This window comes from Balaenoptera acutorostrata, chromosome 8, assembly GCF_949987535.1.
Source record: "Balaenoptera acutorostrata chromosome 8, mBalAcu1.1, whole genome shotgun sequence".
In the NCBI taxonomy this organism is placed as follows: Eukaryota; Metazoa; Chordata; class Mammalia; order Artiodactyla; family Balaenopteridae; genus Balaenoptera; species Balaenoptera acutorostrata.
This window is the reverse complement of record NC_080071.1, coordinates 27,481,506-27,504,104: the sequence shown is the minus strand read 5'-3', so window position 1 is coordinate 27,504,104 and position 22,599 is coordinate 27,481,506. Positions and strand designations below refer to the sequence as shown.

At 37.2% G+C, this 22,599-nt stretch overlaps 1 protein-coding gene and 1 non-coding gene across 9 annotated transcripts in view; one reads left to right on the top strand and one right to left on the bottom strand.

The window, feature by feature from the left end:
* The window catches only part of TTC21B (tetratricopeptide repeat domain 21B), a 98,388-nt gene that overhangs the window by 41,559 nt on the left and 34,230 nt on the right, over nt 1-22,599 (top strand). For all 8 annotated transcript variants that reach the window (XR_451083.2, XR_009009063.1, XR_009009065.1 and 5 more), the window contains 4 exons: nt 1,348-1,454; nt 5,652-5,840; nt 10,338-10,448; nt 11,411-11,492. Coding sequence is in view for 3 of the 8 variants with exons in the window: in XM_057551467.1 (XP_057407450.1) it covers nt 1,348-1,454; nt 5,652-5,840; nt 10,338-10,448; nt 11,411-11,492 (489 nt within the window). In the remaining 5 variants the exon portion in view is untranslated. The remainder of the gene's footprint in view (nt 1-1,347; nt 1,455-5,651; nt 5,841-10,337; nt 10,449-11,410; nt 11,493-22,599) is intronic.
* LOC114238059 (U6 spliceosomal RNA) lies at nt 2,899-3,005 on the bottom strand. Its single transcript, XR_003623487.1, has one exon. It is a non-coding gene; the product is annotated as a U6 spliceosomal RNA (small nuclear RNA).

Below are 22,599 nucleotides of genomic sequence, written 5' to 3'. Positions count from 1 at the left end.
GGCCTTCACATGTGCATGCTGTTGCTCCTCTGACCTCTCCTTCCAACCTGCTCTCACCATGGTCACGGCTTCCCTGTTCCTTGTACCACCTTAGAGCTTTTCTTACCTGTAAAATAGCAATAACAAAACCTGCTTCTCAGGTTGAGATTTTAAATAAATAATGATGTATGTACACCACTTCAAACAGAATATGGCTCAGGCCATGCTGTCGATAAATGGTAGAAGAAACATCTTTTTGTTAATTATCTAGGGTTCTTTTATTACTCTTAGATTACAAAATAATAATACCAAATATTTAAATAGCACTTGCCATGTACAAGACTTCAATTGCTTTGCATATATTAGCTTATTTAATAATTTATTAACTTTTTAAATTTTACAACAATCTTATGAGATAGGTACTATTTCTTCCCCTATTTTACAGATGAAAGGGAGGCACAGAATGGATAACTACCTTGTTCAACTAGTACCTTGTTAACTAGAAAGTGATAAAGCCTAGATTTGAAACCAGACAGGTTGGCATCAAAGTCAGTATTTATTATGTATATATGTATGTATATATATGTATACTTTATTCAGTTCTGTTATTTAAAAATAAATAGCAGTTATCTTCTTAATTGCATGTACCAACTACCCTATCTTGTTTTTAAATGACTTCAATAAACGGAAGTGCTTATACACTTAAGAATGGAAATTGAGGACTTTCCTAGTTGTGCAGTGGTTAAGAATCCACCTGCCAATGCCGGGTACACAGGTTCGATCCCTGGTCTGGGAAGATCCCACATTCTGAGGAGCAACTAAGCCCATGCGCCACAACTACTGAGCCTGTGTGCCCTAGAGCCCGTGTGTCGCAACTACTGAGCCCCACACGCCGCAACTACTGAGGCCTGTGTGCTCTAGAGCCCACACGCCTAGAGCCCGTGCTCCTCAACAAGAGAAGCCACCACAATGAGGAACCCATGCACCGCAACAAAGAGTAGCCCCTGCTCACCACAACTAGAGAAAGCCCATGCGCAGCAACAGAGACAGATAAACAAACAAATTAATTAATTAATTAAATCTTTAAAAAAAAAAAAGAATGGAATTTGAAACTCTTCTCTGTGTTGTTGTAGTGTTATCTCTTGTATGTCTAAGAAAAGCCTCCAGTTCTTTAACTTTTCTTCCAGCCAGTTTTTATCCTAAATCTTTTTTTTTTTTCCAATTTGGCCATTCTTCAGTTAACTTACTGAACCTTTTTAAACTTTATTCACTATTTTTCAGAATCAAGTATAAAAACTTGTAGAAAAATGTAAAGATTTATTTTAAATGAATTATTATTTTTTCCCATTATATTTTATTCTTTCATAGTAAATGAACTGTCAGCTCTCATGGAGGATGGACGGTCTCAAGTTCTTCTAGCAAAAGTTTATAGTAAAGTGGACAGACCTGGTGATGCAGTTACTTCATTACAACAGGTAAACAAATGCCTTTGTTTGTGAGGGGTTAAGGGTGGGTGATGGTCTCAGAAAGAAATATGCCACACGTAAAAGGAAGACAATCTTTTGGCCCAACTGTCATAGAAAATAAGTCAAATAGAAATAATGATTGAATGCCAGTGGATTGTACTGTTTAAATATATTGTTGCTAAATATTATAACAATTAGGAAACGTTGATATTTTTAATCCTGTTTTATAGCTGAGGGAGCTTGGTTTAATAACTTGTGTGAAGTCACATGACTAGTGTCATAGGCAGGAGTTGAACTCATTTTTTTCTTCCACTTATTTATATCTTCTTTAATTTCCTTTAATGTTTTGTGATTTTCAATGTAGAGATTTTGTACACATTTCCTTAGATGTATTCCTAAGTGGCTAATGTGTTTTGATGATTTTTCAATTTCTAGTTTGCTAACAATTTTGTGTAATGCACTCTCTGCATCTATCAAAATGGTCATGTGACTTTTCTCCAATTTTTTTTTTTCTGTTTATTGATTGATTTTTGAAAGTTAAACCATCCTTATAGTACCGAAATAAATGTCACTGTTGTGATTTTTTAAAAGACATTGCTGGAATTTAAAGATAGTTCCTAATATTTTGTTCAAGGTTTGTACGTATATGTTCATTAGAAAGATTGGTCTCTAAGACATGCTATTTCTTTAATGTTTGGAACAATTCAGTATTAGCACCTTTGAGACCTTGAGGTTTCTTTGACAGAAGATTTATTAATAGATTCAATATCTAGATTTCATCACACAAAATGTGTGTGTGTGTTTTTCAGGCAATGTCCAATAATATTTTTTTGTTCAAGTTGTGAATGAATTGAGCTCACACTGTTAGATTTCTGTGACCCCCATGTAAGCTTATGATTTCATTAAGATATGTAATCTTCAACAATGTAATATCTTACCCTTAATTGTTGGTATGTTTTATCCCTGTTTTCTGAATTACATGATAAAGGAATGGCACCTAACCTGAGGTTAGCTACCATTAGCTAAAAGGAAAGTGTAATTTTCATAAATTTAGGCTTTCAAAACATTTTAGAAGTGAATTTGGCATATTTCATTCCATTATGAATATCATTAGTCTCAGTGACTCTGGTTGCATGAGCTTCTGTGTTCTATGAGCAGACACATTGAATAACACTAAAAAAAAAAGGACAAACTGTGGTTAGACAATGCCAACAAACCAAAATCAAATTCATTTTAAGTTTATATGTTATATAGCACAGGAATTTTTCACCTTTCATAAAATTTGAAGAGCTATAACGTTCTTTCCAACTATAATATTCTTTGCATTCTGATCTCTGAAAAAGTAAATCTTTTTGAGGTACAATACAAACAATTTGAATTTGAATATAGAATTACAGTACAATTCAAATAGAAACTTATAAGTGTAATCAAAGTTTTGTTTTGTTTTGTTTTTTTAAATATGGAACGCTTCACGAATTTGCGTGTCATCCTTGCGCAGGGGCCATGCTAATCTTCTCTGTATCGTTCCAATTTTAGTATATGTGCTGCCGAAGCGAGCACTAATCAAAGTTTTTGATATTTTAAATTCATTTATTCAGCAACCATTTATTGAGCTTAATTCTCCACATTATGGAACTTGGGAGTTCCATCATAATATTTTTGCATAGTTGCTAAACATATGAAATATGAAATATGTTTCGGACTTCCGAAATTACTCCACATTTCTTCATCCCTCTCTGTCAGCTTTTAGCCCTATCCATTATTATCTTTTAGCCCAGACTCCTCCTAACTGATCCCCATCCTCTTATTGAACAGTAGAGGTGAAAATCATGGGATCCATCTTCAAATATGTTCACCATGACAGGAGCTCGAAATTTTTGTTGAATGGCTGAAAGGAAATCATAGATTATTTTAATTGTTTAATTGCAGGAACAGTTAAAGGAAAAATCACTTTTTAGTATATGCATTATCTTTTCTGTGAAAATAAAATCTAAACTAGAAATAAAAAACCTATGTGCCATAAAACACTAACAATTTTAGGACATTATAACTTTATATAGTTTTAATTAATATGTACAAATTATACTTGTTTTTGCTTCCTTCACTTAACATTCATTTGTACGGATTTTTCCAGTATAGCTCCATCTTCATCATATAAAAAGTAATGTGATATTCTGATTTTATTGGTATATTTTGCTTTGATGAGGTCTTTGGTAAGATATACAATAAGGCTGTCGAAATAAAAAGGGAAAATTAAGAATTCTTTGAAATAAGATGTTTATATATATACTTTCTTCTACCCAAGGGTTTGATGGAATTTAGAAGAATATTATAATAAAGGAAGGGGGAGGGAAAAGTAATGGTGTTGACAGATCAGGGTTAATATGGTTATTGTAAAAGATCATTAAATTTATTTCTGATAAAACCAAGGAAAAGTATAGGGAATGGTATCAATTCTTCAGAAAATTTTATTCTGTGTGAAAATGTTTTTTAATGATTAATATATATACTTAGAGAAATTGAGCATTGTTTTATGATATCTTTAATAAAAAATGAAAAACACTTTTGCTCAAGATCCAACCCCCCCAATTATTTACCTTTAAGAAAATTGCAAGGTATCACAAAACCTAACTTATAAAGGTTTTTCTCTAGGAAGTTAAGCTCATGAGGTCCACCTATTTGACATTTAGAGATTTAGTTGATGCAGAGATAAAACACACACTGTCTAGAGAAAGAAGTGCATATCTTTTAACCTAGTGCAACCATATAATTTATCATTCAAGCCAGAATACTTTTGAGAAAGAAAGAAGAATTAAAAATTAAGCTGGCACAACAGGTATAAAAGGGTACTGTCCCTATTTAGACCAGTTGTTTCAGAGTTCTTTGTGAGTGTGTGTGTGCGCACATAAGCAAAACCGTGCACACTGGTACATGCATAATATAAAACATCAAATACACAAACGTGCACATACCTCTATACTTATAAACACACATTAATATAACCAAAATTAAAATTTCATGAAACAGTGTTAACCTTTACCACAGGCTATATATACAGTATTTTTTAATCCTTTCTCTTTCATTTCCAAAAGAATGCTTATCATGATGCCCTAAAATATTATGACCTGTGGTTCCAAAACATAATCAGCTTTAGACCATCTTCATCAAATACCAGTTGTCAACCAACGTTTTGACAGGAGTCCCCAGAAGGGCTCGCAGTGTGTAGCGTAATGTGTGGCAGATGGTGGGCATTTATTGTTCATTAAATGAATGCATGAATGCATGAGTGAGTGATTAGCTCAAAGCTAAAGTTTATTGTAAAGGCCTAACACCTAGGAGTTCTCTGTCACTTGTTAAAGGAAGGTCTCGATGTTTCAGAAACCAGACTTGTGGGCGGGAAGGCTGATACTCTTCCAATTTAGCAAATTACTCTACATTCTTAGTCTGAGGAAGGCCCCTACCTCCTTAGGAGTGTCTGTGCATACTGTGGGACCAGGTATATACACCATCAATTGGTTAGGCATTTCCTTATCATCAGACATTTGGGTTGCTTCCAGATTTGTTTTTGTTTTGTTGTTGTTCTTTTGTTTTTATAACAGGTCATTTTTTTTTTTAATAACAAATAACATGTGTCCTTTTTTCCTTCTAAGTGGTGTCCTTAATACCTTCCCAAGAATGAAACATTTAAGTTCAATAGCCTGTTAATTTTAGGGAGTTAGTATGTTTCATGAGGGTGCTCCCCAGAAAGACTGTACTGATTTATATGCCATTGACAATATGTGGATGTACTTACTCCCATGCCAATATTTGATTCAATAACTTTTAGATACTATTTTATTAATTTAATAAACATTTACAATTTCATTTTTTTAATTACAGCATGTAGACATCTTTTCTAAATATTTGTTTTATGGTTGCATTTCCTCCTTAGTGAGTTTCCTGTGCATATTCTTATAACAGTGGGAAAAGATTCAGTACTTTTATAGCATTTTAGTTGCAAAGATAAGTGCATGCTGGCTTATTTGCAAACAAGTACATTTTTAAAACCTCAGTTAAGACATTTTCTTTGGATCAGGCTTTGTTAGGTTGAGGGCCATTAATGCTTAAATAAATCTGTAAAATTATGCTACATGTGAGTTACTGAGAATTGTTTAATTTCTTTTTCACTTCTTTTTAAAATTCCTTTTTATCCTTATATTTTTCTAGGCTCGAGAGTTACAAGCTCGGGTACTAAAACGTGTTCAGATGGAACAGCCAGATGCAGTTCCTGCACAGAAACATTTAGCAGCTGAAATTTGTGCAGAGATTGCAAAACATTCTATTGCTCAGCGAGACTATGAAAAAGCAATTAAGTTTTATAGAGAGGCTCTTGTTCATTGTGAAACAGATAATAAGGTCAGTACTTTTATCAAATTTTAAGCACCTTATATTCCAGATGTCATCTAATTTCCCCAAATGTAAACTTCTTAACAGCTTATTTATAAAGATTTGAAAAGAAATGTAATAAAAATGCAAGTTAAAATGTTAATATTGGTTTCAGAAATACTTCAAAATACATGATGCCTTAAATTAATAATGTTAGTCTAAAATTATTATGAAGTGATATAAAGTAAATCTGTAAGCTCTTTTTACATTCATCTGTGTTTTAATAATTACTTTAAAACAATTCTCAATTTCAAATAAATATCTGAATCTAGAGGATTCAATTCAGTTTACTAAACAGCTGTTGTATTTTAATTGCTGATTGGTGCTGGATATACAAAAGCAACTAGATTCAATCTCTTAACTTCAAATGGCACAGCGTGAGAATAAATGTAAAGATAATATTAGTGTAGAAATCTTATATACATGGCCAGTTTAATTTTTCTTTTAATTTTCTTTTAATTATATTGGAGTATATAGTTGATTTACAATATTGTATTAGTTTCAGGTATACAGCAAAGTGATTCAGTTATACATATACATATATTCATTATCAGATTCTTTTCTCATATAGGTTATCACAGAATGTTGAGTAGAGTTCCCTGTGCTATACAGTAGGTCCTTGTTGGTTACCTATCTTATATATCGTAGTGTGTGTATGTTAATCCCAAACTCCTGACTTATCTCTCTCCCCCACGTTTCCCCTTTGGTAACCATAAGTTTGTTTTCAATATCTGTGAGTCTATTTCTGTTTTGTGAATAAGTTCATTTGTATCAGTTTTTAAAAATTAGAGTCCACATGTGAGTGATATCATATGATATTTGTTTTTCTCTTTCTGACTTACTTCACTTAGTATGATAATCTCTAGGTCCATCCATGCTGCTGCAAATGGGATTATTTCATTATTTTAATAGCTGAGTAATACTCCACTGTGTATATGTACCACATCTTCTTTATCCATTCCTCTGTCAATGGACATTTAGGTTGCTTCCATGTCTTGGCTATTGTAAACAGTGCTGCAGAGAACAGTGAGATGCATGTATCATTTCGAATTACAGTTTTCTCTGGATATACGCCCAGGAATGTGATTGCTGGATCATACAATAGTTCTATTTGTAGTTTTTTTCTAAGGAAACGCCATACTGTTCTCCATAGTGGTTGTACCAATTTACATTCCCACAAACAGTGTAGGAGGGTTCCCTTTTCTCCACACCCTTTCCAGCATTTGTTTCTGTTTGTAGACTTTTTGATGATGGCCATTCTGACTAGTTTGAGGTGATAGCTCGTTACGGTTTTGATTTGCGTTTCTCTAATGATTAGTGACGTTGAGCATCTTCTCATGTGCTTTCTGGCCGTCTGTATGTTTTCTTTGGAGAAATGTCTATTTAGATCTTTTGCCCATTTTTTGGTCCGGTTGTTTGCTTTTTTAACATTGAGCTGCGTGAGCTGTTTGCAAATTTTGGAGGTTAATTCCTTGTCAGTCGCATTGTTTGCAAATATTTTCTCCCATTCTGTGGGTTGTCTTTTTATTTATGGTTTCCTTTGCTGTGCAGATGCTTTTAAGTTTAATTCGGTCCCATCTGTTTTTGATTTTTTTTTTCCATTACTCTAGGAGGTGGATCCAAAAAGATATTGCTGCAATCTATGTCAGAGAGTGTTCTGCCTATGTTTTCCTGTAAGAGTTTTATAGTGTCTGGACTTACATGTAGGTCTTTGATCCATTTTGAGTTTATTTTTGTGTATGGTGTTAGAGAATGTTGTAATTTCATTCATTTACATGTAGCTGTCCAGTTTTCCCAGCACAGTTTATTGAAGAGACTGTCTTTTCTCCATTGCATAATCTTGACTCCTTTGTTGTAGATTAATTGACCATAGGGACGTGGGTTTATTTCTGGGCATTCTGTCCTGTTCCATTGATCTATATTTCTGTTTTTGTGCCAGTAACATACTGTTTTGATGACTGTAGCTGTGTAGAATAGTCTGAAGTCAGGGAACCTGATTGCTCCAGCTCCATTTTTCTTTCTGAAGATTGCTTTGGCTATTCGGGGTCTTTTGTGTCTTTGTACAAATTTAAAATTTTTTGTTCTAGGTCTGTGAAAAATGCCATTGGTAATCTGCTAGGGATTGCAGTGAATGTGTCGATTGCCTTGGGGAGTATAGTCATTGGGACAATATTAATTCTTCCAATCCAAGAACATGTTATATCTTTTCATCTGTTTGTGTCACCATTGATTTCTTTCACTGGGGTCTTATAGTTTTCAGAATTACAGGTCTTTTGCCTCCTTAGGTAGGTTTATTTCTAGGTATTTTATTCTTTTTGATCTGATGGTAAATGGGATTGTTTCTTTAATTTCTCTTTCTGGTCTTTCGTTGTTAGTGTGTAGGAATGCAAGAGATTTCTGTGTGTTAAATTTTGTATCCTGCAACTTTACTGATTTCATTGATGGGCTCTAGTAGTTTTCTGGTAGCATCTTAAGGATTTTCTATGTGTAGTATCATCATGTCATCTGGAAACAGTGACAGTTTTACTCCTTCTTTGCCAATTTGGATTCCTTTTATTTCTTTTTCTTCTCTGATTGCTGTGGCTAGGACTTCCAAAACTATGTTGAATAAGAGTGGCAAGAGGGGACATCCTTGTCTTGTTCCTGATCTTAGAGGAAATGCTTTCAGCTTTTCACCGTTGAGTATGATATGTTAGCTGTAGGCCTGCCATATATGGCCTATATTATGTTGAGGTATGTTCCCTCTATTCCTACTTTCTGGAGAGTTTTTATCATAAGTCGGTGTTGAATTTTGTCAAGAGCTTTTTCTGCATCTATTGAGATGATGATATGGTTTTTATTCAGTTTGTTGATATGGTATATCACACTGATTGATTGGCAGATACTGAAGAATCCTTGCATCCCTGGGATAAATCCCACTTGATCATGGTGTATGATCCTTTTAATGTATTGTTGGATTTGGTTTGCTAGTATTTTGTTGAGTGTTTTTGCGTCTGTGTTCATCAGTAATATTGGCCTGTAGTTTTCTTTTCTTCTGGTATCTCTGTCTGGTTTTGGTATCAGGATGATGGTGGCCTCATAAAATGAGTTTGGGAGTGTTCCTTCCTCTGCAGTATTTTGGAATACTTTCGGAAGGATAGGTATTAACTCTTCTCTAAATGTTTGGTAGAATTTACCTGTGAAGCCATCTTCACAGGTGTTGCACTTTTGTTTGTTGGAAGTTTTTTTATCCAAATTTGAGTACTTGTGATTGGTCTGTTCATATTTGCAATTTCTTCCTGATTCAGTATTGGGAGATTGTATCTTTCTAAAAATTTGTCATTTCTTCCAGGTTGTCCATTTTGTTGGCATATAGTTGCTTGTAGTGTCTCTTATGATCCTTTGTATTTCTGTGGTGTCCATTGTAACTTCTCCTTTTTCATTTCTAATTTTATTGATTTTTGCCCTCTCCCTTTTTTTCTTGATGAGTGTGGCTAAAGGTTTATCAATTTTGTTTATCTTTTCAGAGAACTAGCTTTTAGTTTCATTGATCTTTTCTATTGTTATTTTAGTCTCTATTTCATTTATTTCTGCTCTGATCTTTATGACTTCTTTCCTTCTACTAATTTTGGGTATTCTTTGTTCTTCTTTCTCTAGTTGCTTTAGGTGTAAGGTTAGGTTGTTGATTTGAGAGTTGTCTTGTTTCCTGAGGTAGGATTGTATTTCTGTAAACTTCTCTTAGAACTGCTTTTTCTGCGTCCCATATGTTTTGGATCGTCATGTTTTCATTGTCATTTGTCTCTAGGTATTTTTTGATTTCCTCTTTGATTTCTTCAGTGATCCACTGGTTGTCACGGCCAGTTTTATAAACTAAAATGTTATTACTCTCAGGTCTTGATAGATGATCAACATTTTAAAACAATAGTCTAGTAAATGGCTAAATATTCAAATAAGTGACGTAGAACACAAGACAACCATGTTCTAGAATTTAAAGTTTAAGATTGGACATTTTGAAATAATACAACTCTTTCAGATGTAAGGCAAAGATAATCTTTATTAAGTCATAACCAAACAGGTACCTTGTTCAGTGGTGACTAAAGTAACTGGAATCATAGTTGTAAATCTGGAGCATATCTGCTTCAAGCTTTTTATTTTACAAATGAGGAAACAGGTTTAGAGAGGTAAACGGCCCCATCATGGAGAAGCTTGGACTAGAATCGTAGCTCCTAATTTAAGACCAGTGTTCTTTTCACAATGCTTTGTGTCCCTCTACTTTCCAGGTGAGGCACAGCCTGTTTTTCCTTTTTTTTTTTTCCAGTATAAGAGAAACTAGAGATGAGCAAACCTATAGTTTTCCTGCTTATCATGCTTGGCATTTTTATTGCAATAACTTTCGGTCAAATAAAGTTTCATCTGTGCCTAGACATTTTCCTATTTCACTTTTTATTCCAAACATTTTCTGACTAATCTTGCCCTTCTTCTCTGTAGATAATGCTGGAGCTGGCACGATTATACCTGGCACAAGATGACCCTGACGCCTGCCTGCGGCACTGTGCTCTGCTTCTCCAGAGTGACCAGGACAATGAAGCTGCCACCATGGTTAGTCCAGGACACTTCACTGCTGTAAAGGCAGTTGTGTTTTATATTTATTCCATGGAGCAGTTTTAAATTTTACCTGATAAAACTAATAGTAGATGAGATGCCTGGCTCATGTTGGCTTTTGGAAGAAATAACACTTTTAACATTATTAGTATATTTTTCCAATAAACACCAAGACTCTCTTTATTTTATAAGAATGGTGAACCTAGGTCAGGCTTTTGCTTGCCCTCTTGGGCCTAGTTAATTTTTCTTTATGCTTGGTCAGGAGGAGTTCATGTGGTAAAGTTCTAATTTGCTAAAGACTAATTGTTAACAGTTTCAGTGGCATTTTCTGAGTTACAGAAAAAAGTCTTCATGTATCATTTTAAAGTGTGTGTTTATTAAATAGAGTTTTGCTTTTCTTTCTCATTTTTACCTGGGTTGAGGTTTTTGGTAGCTTTTCAAACAGCTACATAGATGACAGTTTGTGAGGTTCATTTAATAATTTTACAAATGAGTCACTATAACTAAAAAGAAATATAAGACCTCTCCCTTTTAAAACACATAATAAGAAAATCTCAGTAGGTCTTGCTCATTTTAAATTCCTTTGAAATACTTAAGGTTTCAGAATGTTCTGGGTTTTTTTTTTTAAATCTTCTCGTTATTTTAGCCAAGTGAGACACAGAGAGTGTGCAGTTCCCTTCAAGTTTCTGTTTTTAGAATAACTACTTGAAACATATTTTATGCTAAAAATACAGTTTTTGCAAACAGAGAAATGTTTCACATCCTTGATTATCTTCTGTTATACTGATCTCAGTGCTAATCTGCTTAAGGTGTACTTGAATTTTAAATGGATCCGTTTTATAAAACTTTGCCCTCCTCATGTTTCTCACATGTGTTTTCATAGCAATCAATCTTGATAGGAATACTGTGCTTTGTAAAATATATGGCACTATTTTTAGAACCAACTTTTACCTTTATAGATGATGGCAGATCTCATGTTCAGAAAACAGGACTACGAACAAGCCGTGTTTCATTTACAACAGCTTTTAGAACGAAAACCAGGTAAATATCCACTGATTATACCTTCTAATGCAGTCAACTCCCTTTCTCTTCTTTTTGGCTGTTATGCTGCTTATTCCACACCTGCCCTTGAGCAGCTGAAATGGTTATAAGGAAAACGACCGGTCATTAAAGTGACTGGTCTCACTTTAGATTATGACCAGAGACCCCAGATGGGCCCTCAGATTCTGCCTGGCAGTCCTACTGTACTTCTCTAATGAATTCACTCACTCCATCCACCTTTTACACTTTCTCCTCTCCTCAAACCTCTGACACCCTTTCCCCTTTCCTTGTCCTCAGCTACAAACCTTGCCTCCTACCTCACCGAGAAAACGTGAGCACCTGGAAGAGAACGTCTCCCTCTTCCTGTCCCCAGGGCTGCCTGCTCCACCTGCAGCAGCTGCTCCCTGTGGGCACTGGACGCCTCCCCTCCCCTCCTGAAGGGCTTTCCTTCTGCTGTTCTGTCTCTCCTGTACCATCATTTTCTTCCCAGTCAGCACATAAATATACTGTGACACCTGCCCGCTTTAAAGACATTAGTAAATAAAACCCAGCTCTTAAGGTCTCCAGTTACTCTCCCCTTCCAATTACAGCTCCATTTTCCACTGTAGCAGATTTCCTCTGAAGGATTTCTGTCTGCTGTCTTCACTGTCTCCTCCACTCCTGCTCTCCAGGGAGGCTGCTTCTGCAGGGTGGCCAGTGCCCTCCGTGCTGCCAGACCCAGGTCTGATTCTCAGTTCTCTGCTTTCTGGGCCTGACATTGTACTTAGCACGGCTTACCCGCTCCTTCATGAAAGACGTCCTTGACTTGTCTTCCAGGATGCTGGGCTTACCTGATTCTTCCCAGCTGACCGCTCTGTTTCACCCTCCTTTGTTAGATCTGTCTTCTCTTTACGACCTTTAAATGTCAGAATGTTCTAGACATCAGTTCTCAAACGTTTTCCCCTTTAATACCTACACCGCTCTAGGTGACTTCATCCAGGCCCCCCAGCTTTACGTCCTGTGTCCCAACTCATCTACACCACTGCCTTTTTGCATTCCCACTCAGCTGCCTAGGAGGCTCTCCAGCTTAACCTGTCCAAAACACAACACTGGATCTTTTCCTTCCCTCCAGATCTACTCCTTCTCTTTTTCTCATTTCAGTAAATGGCATTACCATTTATCCATTTACTCCAGTCCCAAACCTTCTAGTTACCTTTGTCTCATCTTTTTTTCTCATGTACCACATCCAGTCTGTCAGCAAATCCCTGTTAGCTCTACCTTCAAAATATATCTAGAATCCCATCACTTTTACCACCTCTACTGCTGCCACCCTGGTCATTTCTCACGCAGATTACTGCAGTATTCTCATAACTCACCTCTGTTTCTACTCCTTGCCTCCAAATAGTTTAGAAATGCTTTCAGCTGAAAGTAGCAGATACCCTCCCCCCTATACTCTAGTGGCCTAAATAATTATGGCTTTTATTTTTCTCTTATGTTAAAGAAATTTAAAAGTAAATTGTGCTGGGAATGGCCCAGAGGTTCCATGGTATCATCAGGAAGTCTGAGTCCTTCTGTCTTTTTCTTCTACCATCATTAGCCAAATTTCCATTTTAAGTATCACGTCCAAGATGACTGCTGCAGCTCTAGGCATTGATGTTCCTGGATGGGGAAGGTGGAGGCGGGCCAAAGGGCATACCTCCTCAGTGAGTCATCTTTTTTTTCTTTAAAAAAAAAAACCTTTCTAGAAGCACCTCTGTAGCTGCAAAACAGAGTGGGAAATGTCATCTTCTAGCTGAACACAGCGCCATGTAGAGTAAAATCAGAACCCTGATAGTGAAGAAGAAAGGGATAGTAGATATTAAGTAAGCAACAGCCCAGGCAGATTAGTTCCTTGAGACTCTGCAGTTGCTGTTCCTTCTTCTTGGAGTATGTTCTGCTTTATTCCACTCAGAACTTTGCTCTCATGCTGCCTCTTCCTGAGGGTGCCCTTCCCCAGCCATCCTGTGTCAATAACACCTCATTGCCCTCCATCCTCTTATCCTGGTCTTGGTTCTTTGTTTTATATTGCATTTGTAAAACAGAGCAAAACAAAAATTGTAAATAATAGATCATAAGCATCAAGTGGCCAGGAGCTGTGTCTTCACTGCTATGAAGATTTAGAACAGTATCTGGCTGAGTATAAATATTGGATAAATAGAAGAGTGGGAGGAGAAAAGGAAAGAAGGGAGGTGGGGGAAAGGGGGAAGGGAAGGGAATGTATGTTACTTATGTGTCAAAGTACTGGCTGAGAAGAGTTTGCGATCTCAGAGGAAGTCCTTGAGCTGTCGTTCAGTTCTTCCAACCCCTATACCTTGTCTCAGGATGATGCCATGGGCAGTCAGAGCTGCCTGGGTGGGGCAGCGTGCACACAGAGAGGTGGGCATGCCTCAAGGAGGGCAGCTCAGAGAACCAGATACACTCCACTTGTTCCATTTACTAATGCTGTCACTTGCTGAAGGTTTGAATTTATAGAACAATCCCTTCTGCTTACAAATAAAACATTCCTAATTCCTAGTTAGGGCAAAGATTAAAAGGGAAAAATCTTGTTCTTATGGTGATGTCAACACTTTTAATTTCTTATTATTTTTATCATCTTTTAAGATTGTCTCCCACCTTTGGACTTCCTCAGGTCATGTCATTTCTCACACTGTCTGCTTCAGCTCATATTTAGATGTTATTTGAAAGAGCGCTCTTAATTACTTTAACTTCATACCTTTTCTGCTTACTCCAAGTCTAAAATATGGGCCATCCTCCCACTTCATTTGCCCAAACCTTACTCATACTTTCTTCAGGCCTAAGTTGTCTTCCTGCCATGGCTTCTCTCTTGGCTTCTATACTCTGTTTTGTCTTTTTTTCCTTCTCTGAACTACTGTTTAAGGTAATACACGTAATATTTTCATTCTGACTATCTCAAGCTGTTCCCATACTGCGGCATTTCCCTCTGAGTCAGTGATCCAACCTGGTTTCTTTAAAAAACAGACCTCTTTCCTTGTGAATATGTTTAAGCCATTGGTGGCAACAGCGCCCTCACATGTAAGATTTGAAGAAGCCCCTCATCTGTCACGTGAATTTTGTATCACCCAGGTTACTTGGCCCCAGCACTTTTTCCAAATACATAATAGTGATAGTGGTGCTTTGGACTGTCTACTTAAAAACAAATATAAAGTGAATTATTTATTTATAAATTCAGTAGAACGACCTAGTACTCCAGAACTACCAAACAACATACAACCACCAGCATCAGGTATATTTCCAGGCACATAGATGGTGCAAAGTAATTGTTTACTGGTTGAATGGCTCAATGAATGACTGTGAAATACCAAGTTGTTTAAAAATACAAAGTTTTAAGTAAATTTTTATTGTCTATGTGATATTTTGTTTTTAATCTTGCATTCTATGCTTTATTCCTAATAGGATTTTATAAACTTATCCACTAGTCAATTTTTTCAGAATTATTCTAAAATCTGTGCATCTGTACTTACTTTGTCATGTGTTATAGATCATTCTCAGTAGCACATCTTACACTTTAAGGCTGTGTTTGAGCTTACTTCAGAAATGTACTGTCTAATTTGACTTAACCTAGCTAGTAGAAAATTCTCCATATAGATCTAATTACTGCTCTCTTGACAGATTACAAACCTTTTCTCTCTCAGAATCTCCAAATCCTCCTGAGTTCTCCCCTTCCCTCACACTAATTGGTTAGCAAGTCCTATCAGTTCTCTCTGCTGAGTAGCTAACTATCACATCCTGTCCATCTTCTCCTAGCCCACCACTCTAGTGAAGAACTTTATTACCTCTCACCCAGACTAGTGCAGTTTCCCAGCTGATCTTCCAGCCTCTAGTCTCTTGCTGTTCCAGGCCACTGTAGGAACTATCATATTAATTCTAAAGAATCGAAAACTAGCCCTCTGCTTAAAATTTAGGGTGACTTTCCAGGGTAAAGTCTAAAATACAGCATTATTTTGATAATAATACACCCCAGGATTACCCTTCCATCCGTATTTCTTATCCCTCTTCCTCTACTTCAGCATCCAGCACTCTCCATGCTCTTCTCAGCCCTGTCTTTGCACATGCCACCTGCCCTTGGAATGCCTTTGTCTGCCTAACAAGACTCAAAAGTCTGATCCTCTGTGAAACCTCTTCTGCCTCCCCCAGGCAAAGTTAGGAATTCTGTGCATTGTAATTCCATAGCACTTCATGCCTAATCACATCACATTATGGTTTTTCTTGATATTTTCTCACTGTTCATTAATAAACATGAACTAACTTTTCAGAATATAATACATTTCAGCTTTTGACAGATTTCTTAAGTGCAGAAATTTGCCTTCTGTCAGATTTCATGGTTAACCAAAAGACAAGTTAATGTAATCTAACCTGTCAGTGGTAATTATAACTTCAACTAATAATGAATGCATTTCAGTAATATTGTAAGGTGGTAATTATTCAAGAAACTGGCCTCCCAAGGTTGACTTTAGATAATATCAGTAATATTATATATCACACACATTACCAAAATCATACAAACAATTGGGGGGCAGAAATTTCAACCTTTACTTCCTGTCTAATCCAGTTTAGCTTCTAGATTCTGTGGCTTTATTATAGGGTAGTCATCCTAGTTCTTAACAAAATATTTGGTATTATAGATATTACTATTGAAGTTTATAGTTTTAAAGCTCTTTCATGCTTTTATTTGGTTTCCATGGCACTCTGAAGGTCAATATTATAATCCTATTTTAAGAAAGTAAGTGATTCTAGACTCAGAGAATTTGAGTAATGTGCTGGAATTCTCATAAAGGATAAGACCAATATTCAAATACTCTTTCTGAAACCATATTCTTATCGCGCTCCTCTTTTTAGTGATACCAGAAGGCAGAGAGAACAAAATTTTGAAACCCAAGATTATGGGTCAAGAAAGGCAAATGGTGGGGGGGAGCGATCAAGATGGTGGAGTAGTAGCATGTGCAGCTCATCTCCTCCCACGAATACATCAAAAATACCTCTACATGTGGAATGATTCTCACTGAATATCTACTGCATGCTAGCAGAAGACCTCAGACCTCTGAAAGGGCAAGAAAATCTCCACATAACCGGGTAGGACAAAAGAAAAAAAGAAAGTGAGAAAGGAATTGGGGATGGGACCTGCTCCCCTGGGAGGGAGCTATGAAAGAGGAAAGGTTCCTGCACCCAGGGAAGTCCCCTGATGGGGAGATCAGCTGGGACAGAGGGTGCACTCCGGAGCCTCAGAGGAGAATGCAGCAACCAGTTTGCAGCAGCTAGAATGGAGAGAGACCTGCACAAATGCTCAGTGCCACCACTCTGCACTCCCCAGCCTGAAACACGCATCTGCCAGTGCTGGTGGGGGCTGGGTGCGGAACCTCAGGCTTCGGAGATCAGACCCGGGGAGAGGACTGGGGTGGGCTGCATGGAAACACCCCGAAGAGGCTGGAGTCTGGTGCAGCTGCACCCGCGGATGTACACAAAGGAAGCCTGGGCTGCCTTAGAGGCCAGGCGCCATTGTGTGGGTGGTGCGCAAGGGGAGGGGTGGGGCCCGCCATTACAGCTTTTTTTCCTGCGTGAGCTCTCAGGTGGCAAGACACAGCCTGCATGAGCTCCAAATGCAATTGTGAGCCACCACTGTCCCCTAGGCTTCAGGACCAACTGTGAGCCACGACCACCCCTGTACTTTAGGAGTGGTCTCAAGCCACCAACTCAGCCCTGCTGGATTCCAGGAGCAGTCGTGAGCCACCACTGCTGAAAACCCCACAACCAGGCACCAGCTGCTGCATCTGTGCACCCCCTTCAAGGGGATAACGACCAGCACATACTGAGGAAAGCGGTGACAGGCATCCATACTAAAAATAGCTCTTGCACCAAAAATATTAAACCCACACGAGCTACACAGGGATGCTTCCACATATAAATAGCCCTCCAAGACCACAATAGATAACTGTTTCTCCTAAACTCACAGAATAAGAGAAATATAAATAAAATGAAGAAGCAGAGGAACCATTCCCAGTTAAAAGACCAAGAGAATTCCCCTGAAAGAACAAACAATGAAACAGATCTCTTCAGTCTAATAGACACCAATTTCAAAAAGGAGATAATGAAAATACTGAAGGAATTAAGAAAGGCTGTCGAAAGAAATGCAGAGTACTGTAAAAAGGAACCAGAAACTATAAAGAGGAACCAAGAAAAATTAGAAAACTCATTTGTCAAGACAAAAACTGAACTAAAGGCAATGAATAGCAGAAGAAATAATGCAGAAGAATGAGTAAGTGACCTGGAAGATAGAATAATGGAAATCAGCCAATCAGGACAGAAGACAGAAAGCCAAATGAAAAAAAATGAAAATAATATAAGAGACCTATGGGATAATATAAACCATGCAAATTTATGCATAATAGGGATTCCAGGAGGGGAAGAAAGAGAATAGGGGATGGAAAATACATTTGAAGAAATTATGGCAGAAAACTTCCCAAACCTAAAGAAGGAAACAGATACCCCAGTACAGGAAGCACAGAGGTAGAAAATCATCCACACACAAATATGACATCAAAACCAGCAATCACGAGAAGAAGGGAGTACAAATACAGGATACTGAAAATGAATTTAAAATTAAAACACCAGCAACTTAAAACAATCTTATTTATACATAGACTGCTATATCAAAACCTCATGGTAGGGACTTCCCTGGCGGTCCAGTGATTAAGACTTCGCCTTCCAATGCAGGGGGTGCAGGTTCGATCCCTGGTCAGGGAGCTGAGATCCCAGATGCCTTGGGGCCAAAAGACCAAAATATAAAACAGAAGCAATGTTGTAACAAAATTCAATAAAGACTTTAAAATTGGTCCACATCAAAAAATCTTTAAAGGAAAAAAAAAAAAAAAACTTCATGGTAACCATGTACTGAAAATCTACAATAGATACACAGAAAAGAAAAAGGAATCCAAACACAGCACTAAAGTTAGTCATCAGATCACAAGAGAAGAGAACAAAAGAGGAAGGGAAGAAAAAAGACCTACAAAAACAAATCCAAAGCAGTTAACAAAATGATAACAGGATATATGTATCGATAATTACCTTAGATGTAAACGGGTTAAATAGTCCAACCAAAAGACATAGACTGGCTGAATGTGTACAAAAACAAGACCTGTATATACGCTGTCTACAGGAGACCCACTTCAGATCTAGAGACACATACAGACTGAAAGTGAGGGGATGGAAGAAGGTATTCCATGCAAATGGAAATTTAAAGAAAGCTGGAGTAGCAATACTCATATCAGACAAAATAGACTTTAAAATAAAGACTGTTACAAGAGACAGAGAGAACATTACATAATGATCAAGGGATCAATCCAAGAAAAAGATGCAACAATTTTAAGTATATATGCACCCAACATAGAAGCACCACAATATATAAGGCAAATAGTAACAGCCATAAAAGGAGAAATTGACAGTAACACAATAATAGTGGGGGACTTTAACACCCAACTTTCATCAATGGACAGATCATCCAGACAATAAAATCAATAAGGAAACACAGGCCTTAAATGACACATTAGACCAGGTGAACTTAAATGATATTTATAGAGCATTACATCCAAAAGCAGCAGAATACACATTCTTCTCAAGTGCGCATGGAACATTCTCCAGGACTGATGGACATGCTGGCCCTCAAAGCAAGCTGCGGTTCATTTAAGAAAATGGAAATCATACCAAACATCTTTTCAATCACAATGCTATGAGATTAGAAATCAACTACAAGACAGAACTGTAAAAAACAACAACACGTGGAGCTTAAACAATATGCTACTAAACAAGCAGTGGATCACTGAAGAAATCAAAGAGGAAATCAAGAAATACCTAGAGACAAATGTCAACAAAAGCACAATGATCCAAAACCTATGGGACACAGAAAAAGCAGTTCTAAGAGGGAAGTTATAGCAATGCAGGCTTACCTCAGGAAGCAAGAAAAAGCTCAAATAAACAACCTAACCTTACACCTAAAGCAACTAGAGAAAGAAGAGCAAACAAAAGTTAGTAAAAGGAAAGAAATCATAAAGATCAGAGCGGGGCTTCCCTGGTGGCGCAGTGGTTGAGAGTCTGCCTGCTAATGCAGGGGACACGGGTTCGAGCCCTCATCTGGGAAGATCCCACATGCCACGGAGCAACTAGGCCCATGAGCCACAACTACTGAGCCTGCGCGTCTGGAGCCTGTGCTCTGTAGCAGGAGAGGCCGCGATAGAGGCCCACGCACCGCGATGAGGAGTGGCCCCCTCTTGCCACAACTAGAGAAAGCCCTCACACAGAAACGAAGACCCAACACAGCCAAAAATAAATTAATTAATTAATTTAAAAAAAAAAGATCAGAGCAGAAATAAATGGAAATAGAGTTGAAGAAAACAATAGAAAAGATCAATGAAACTAAAAGATGGTTCTGTGAAAAGATAAAATTGATAAACCTTTAGCCAGACTCATTAAGAAAAAAAGGGAGAGGGCGCAAATCAATAAAATTAGAAATGAAAAAGGAGCAGTTACAACAGACACCACAGAAATACAAAGGATCATAAGAGACACTACAAGCAACTATATGCCAACAAAATGGACAACCTGGAAGAAATGACAAACTCTTAGAAAGATACAATCTCCCAATACTGAATCAGGAAGAAATTGCAAATATGAATAGACCAATCACAAATACTGAAATTGAAATTGTGATCAAAAAACTTCCAACAAACAAAAGTGCAGGACCAGATGGCTTCACCGGTGAATTCTATCAAACATTTAGAGAAGACTTAACACCTATCCTTCTGAAAGTATTCCAAAATACTGCAGAGGAAGGAACGCTCCCAATCTCATTTTATGAGGCCACCATCATCCTGATACCAAAACCAGACAAAGATACCAGCAAAAAAAGAAAACTGCAGGCCAGTATTACTGATGAACACAGATGCAAAAACAGTCAACAAAATACTAGCAAACCAAATCCAACAATACATTAAAAGGATCATACACTATGATCAAGTGGGATTTATCACAGGGATGCAAGGATTTTTCAGTGTCTGCAAATCAGTCAGTGTGATACACCACGTCAACAAACAGAAGAATAAAAACCATATCATCATCTCAGTAAATGCAGAAAAAGCTTTTGACAAAATTCAACACCGATTTATGATAAAAACTCTCCAGAAAGTGGGAATAGAGGGAACATACCTCAACATAATAAAGGCCATATATGACAGACCTACAGCTAACATCATACTCAACGGTGAAAAGCTGAAAGCATTTCCTTTAAGATCAGGAACAAGATAAGGATGTCCTCTCTTGCCACTTTTATTCGACATAGTTTTGGAAGTCCTAGCTGTGGCAATCAGAGAAGAAAAAGAAGTAAAAGGAATCCAAATTGGAAAAGAAAACTGTCACTGTTTCCAGATGACATGATACTATGCATAGAAAATTCTAAAGATGCCACCAGAAAACTACTGGAATCCATCAATGAATTCAGTAACGTTGCAGGATACAAAATTAATACACAGAAACCTCTTGCATTCCTATACACTAACAACGAAAGATCAGAAAGAGAAATTGAAGAAACAATCCCATTTACCATCACATCAAAAAGAATAAAATACTCAGGAATAAACCTACCTACGAAGACAAAACACCTGTAATTCTGAAAACTATAAGACACCAATGAAAGAAATCAGTGATGACACAAACAGATGGAAAGATATAACATGTTCTTGGATTGGAAGAATCAATATTGTCACAATGACTATAGTCCCCAAGGCAGTCGACAGATTCACTGCAATCCCTAGCAGATTACCAATGGCATTTTTCACAGACCTAGAACAAAACATTTTAAATTTGTATTGAGACACAAAAGACCCCAAATAGCCAAAGCAATCTTCAGAAAGAAAAATGGAACTGGAGGAATCAGGCTCCCTGACTTCAGACTATTCTACAAAGCTACAGTCATCAAGACAGTTTGGTACTGGCACAAAAACAGAGATATAGATCAATGGATCAGGATAGAAAGCCCAGAAATAAAACCATGCACCTGTGGTCAATTAATCTTATGACAAAAGAGGCAAGACTATACAATGGTGAAAAGACATCTCTTTAGTAAATTGTGCTGGGAAAACTGGACAGTTACATGTAAAAGAATGAAATTAGAACATTCTTTAACGCCCTTTTTTTTTTGTTTTTACATCTTTATTGGAGTATAATTGCTTTACAATGGTGTGTTAGTTTCTGCTTTATAACAGAGTGAATCAGTTATACATATGCATATGTCCCCATATCTCTTCTCTCTTGTGTCTCCCTCCCTCCCACCCTCCCTATCCCACCCCTCTAGGTCGTTACAAAGCACCGAGCTGATCTCCCAGTGCTGTGTGGCTGCTTCCCACTAGCTATCTATTTTACATTTGGTAGTGTATATATGTCCATGCCACTCTCTCACTTTGTCCCAGCTTACTCTTCCCCCTCCCCATATCCTCAAGTCCGTTCTCTAGTAGGTCTGTGTTTTTATTCCCATCTTGCCCCTAGGTTCTTCATGACCACTTTTTTTTTTTTTTTTTTTTTTTAGATTCCATATATATGTGTTAGCATACAGTATTTGTTTTTCTCTTTCTGACTTACTTCATTCTGTATGACAGACTCTGGGTCCATCCACCTCACTACAAATAACTCAATTTCATTTCTTTTTATGGCTGAGTGATATTCCATTGTATATATGTGCCACATCTTCTTTATCCATTCATCTGTTGGTGGACACTTAGGTTGCTTCCTTGTCCTGGCTGTTGTAAATAGAGCTGCAATGAACATTTTGGTACATGTAACACCCTTTTGAAAAATAAACTTAAAATGTATTAAAGACCTAAATGTAAGGCCTGATGCTATAAAACTTAGAGGAAAACATAAGCAGAACACTCTTCGACATAAATTGGAGCAATATCTTTTTCATCCACCTCCTAGAGTAATGAAAATAAAAACAAAAATAAGTAAATGAGACCTAATTAAACTCAAAAGCGGTTGCACAGCAAAGGAAACCATAAACAAAACAAAAAGACAACCCACAGAATGAGAG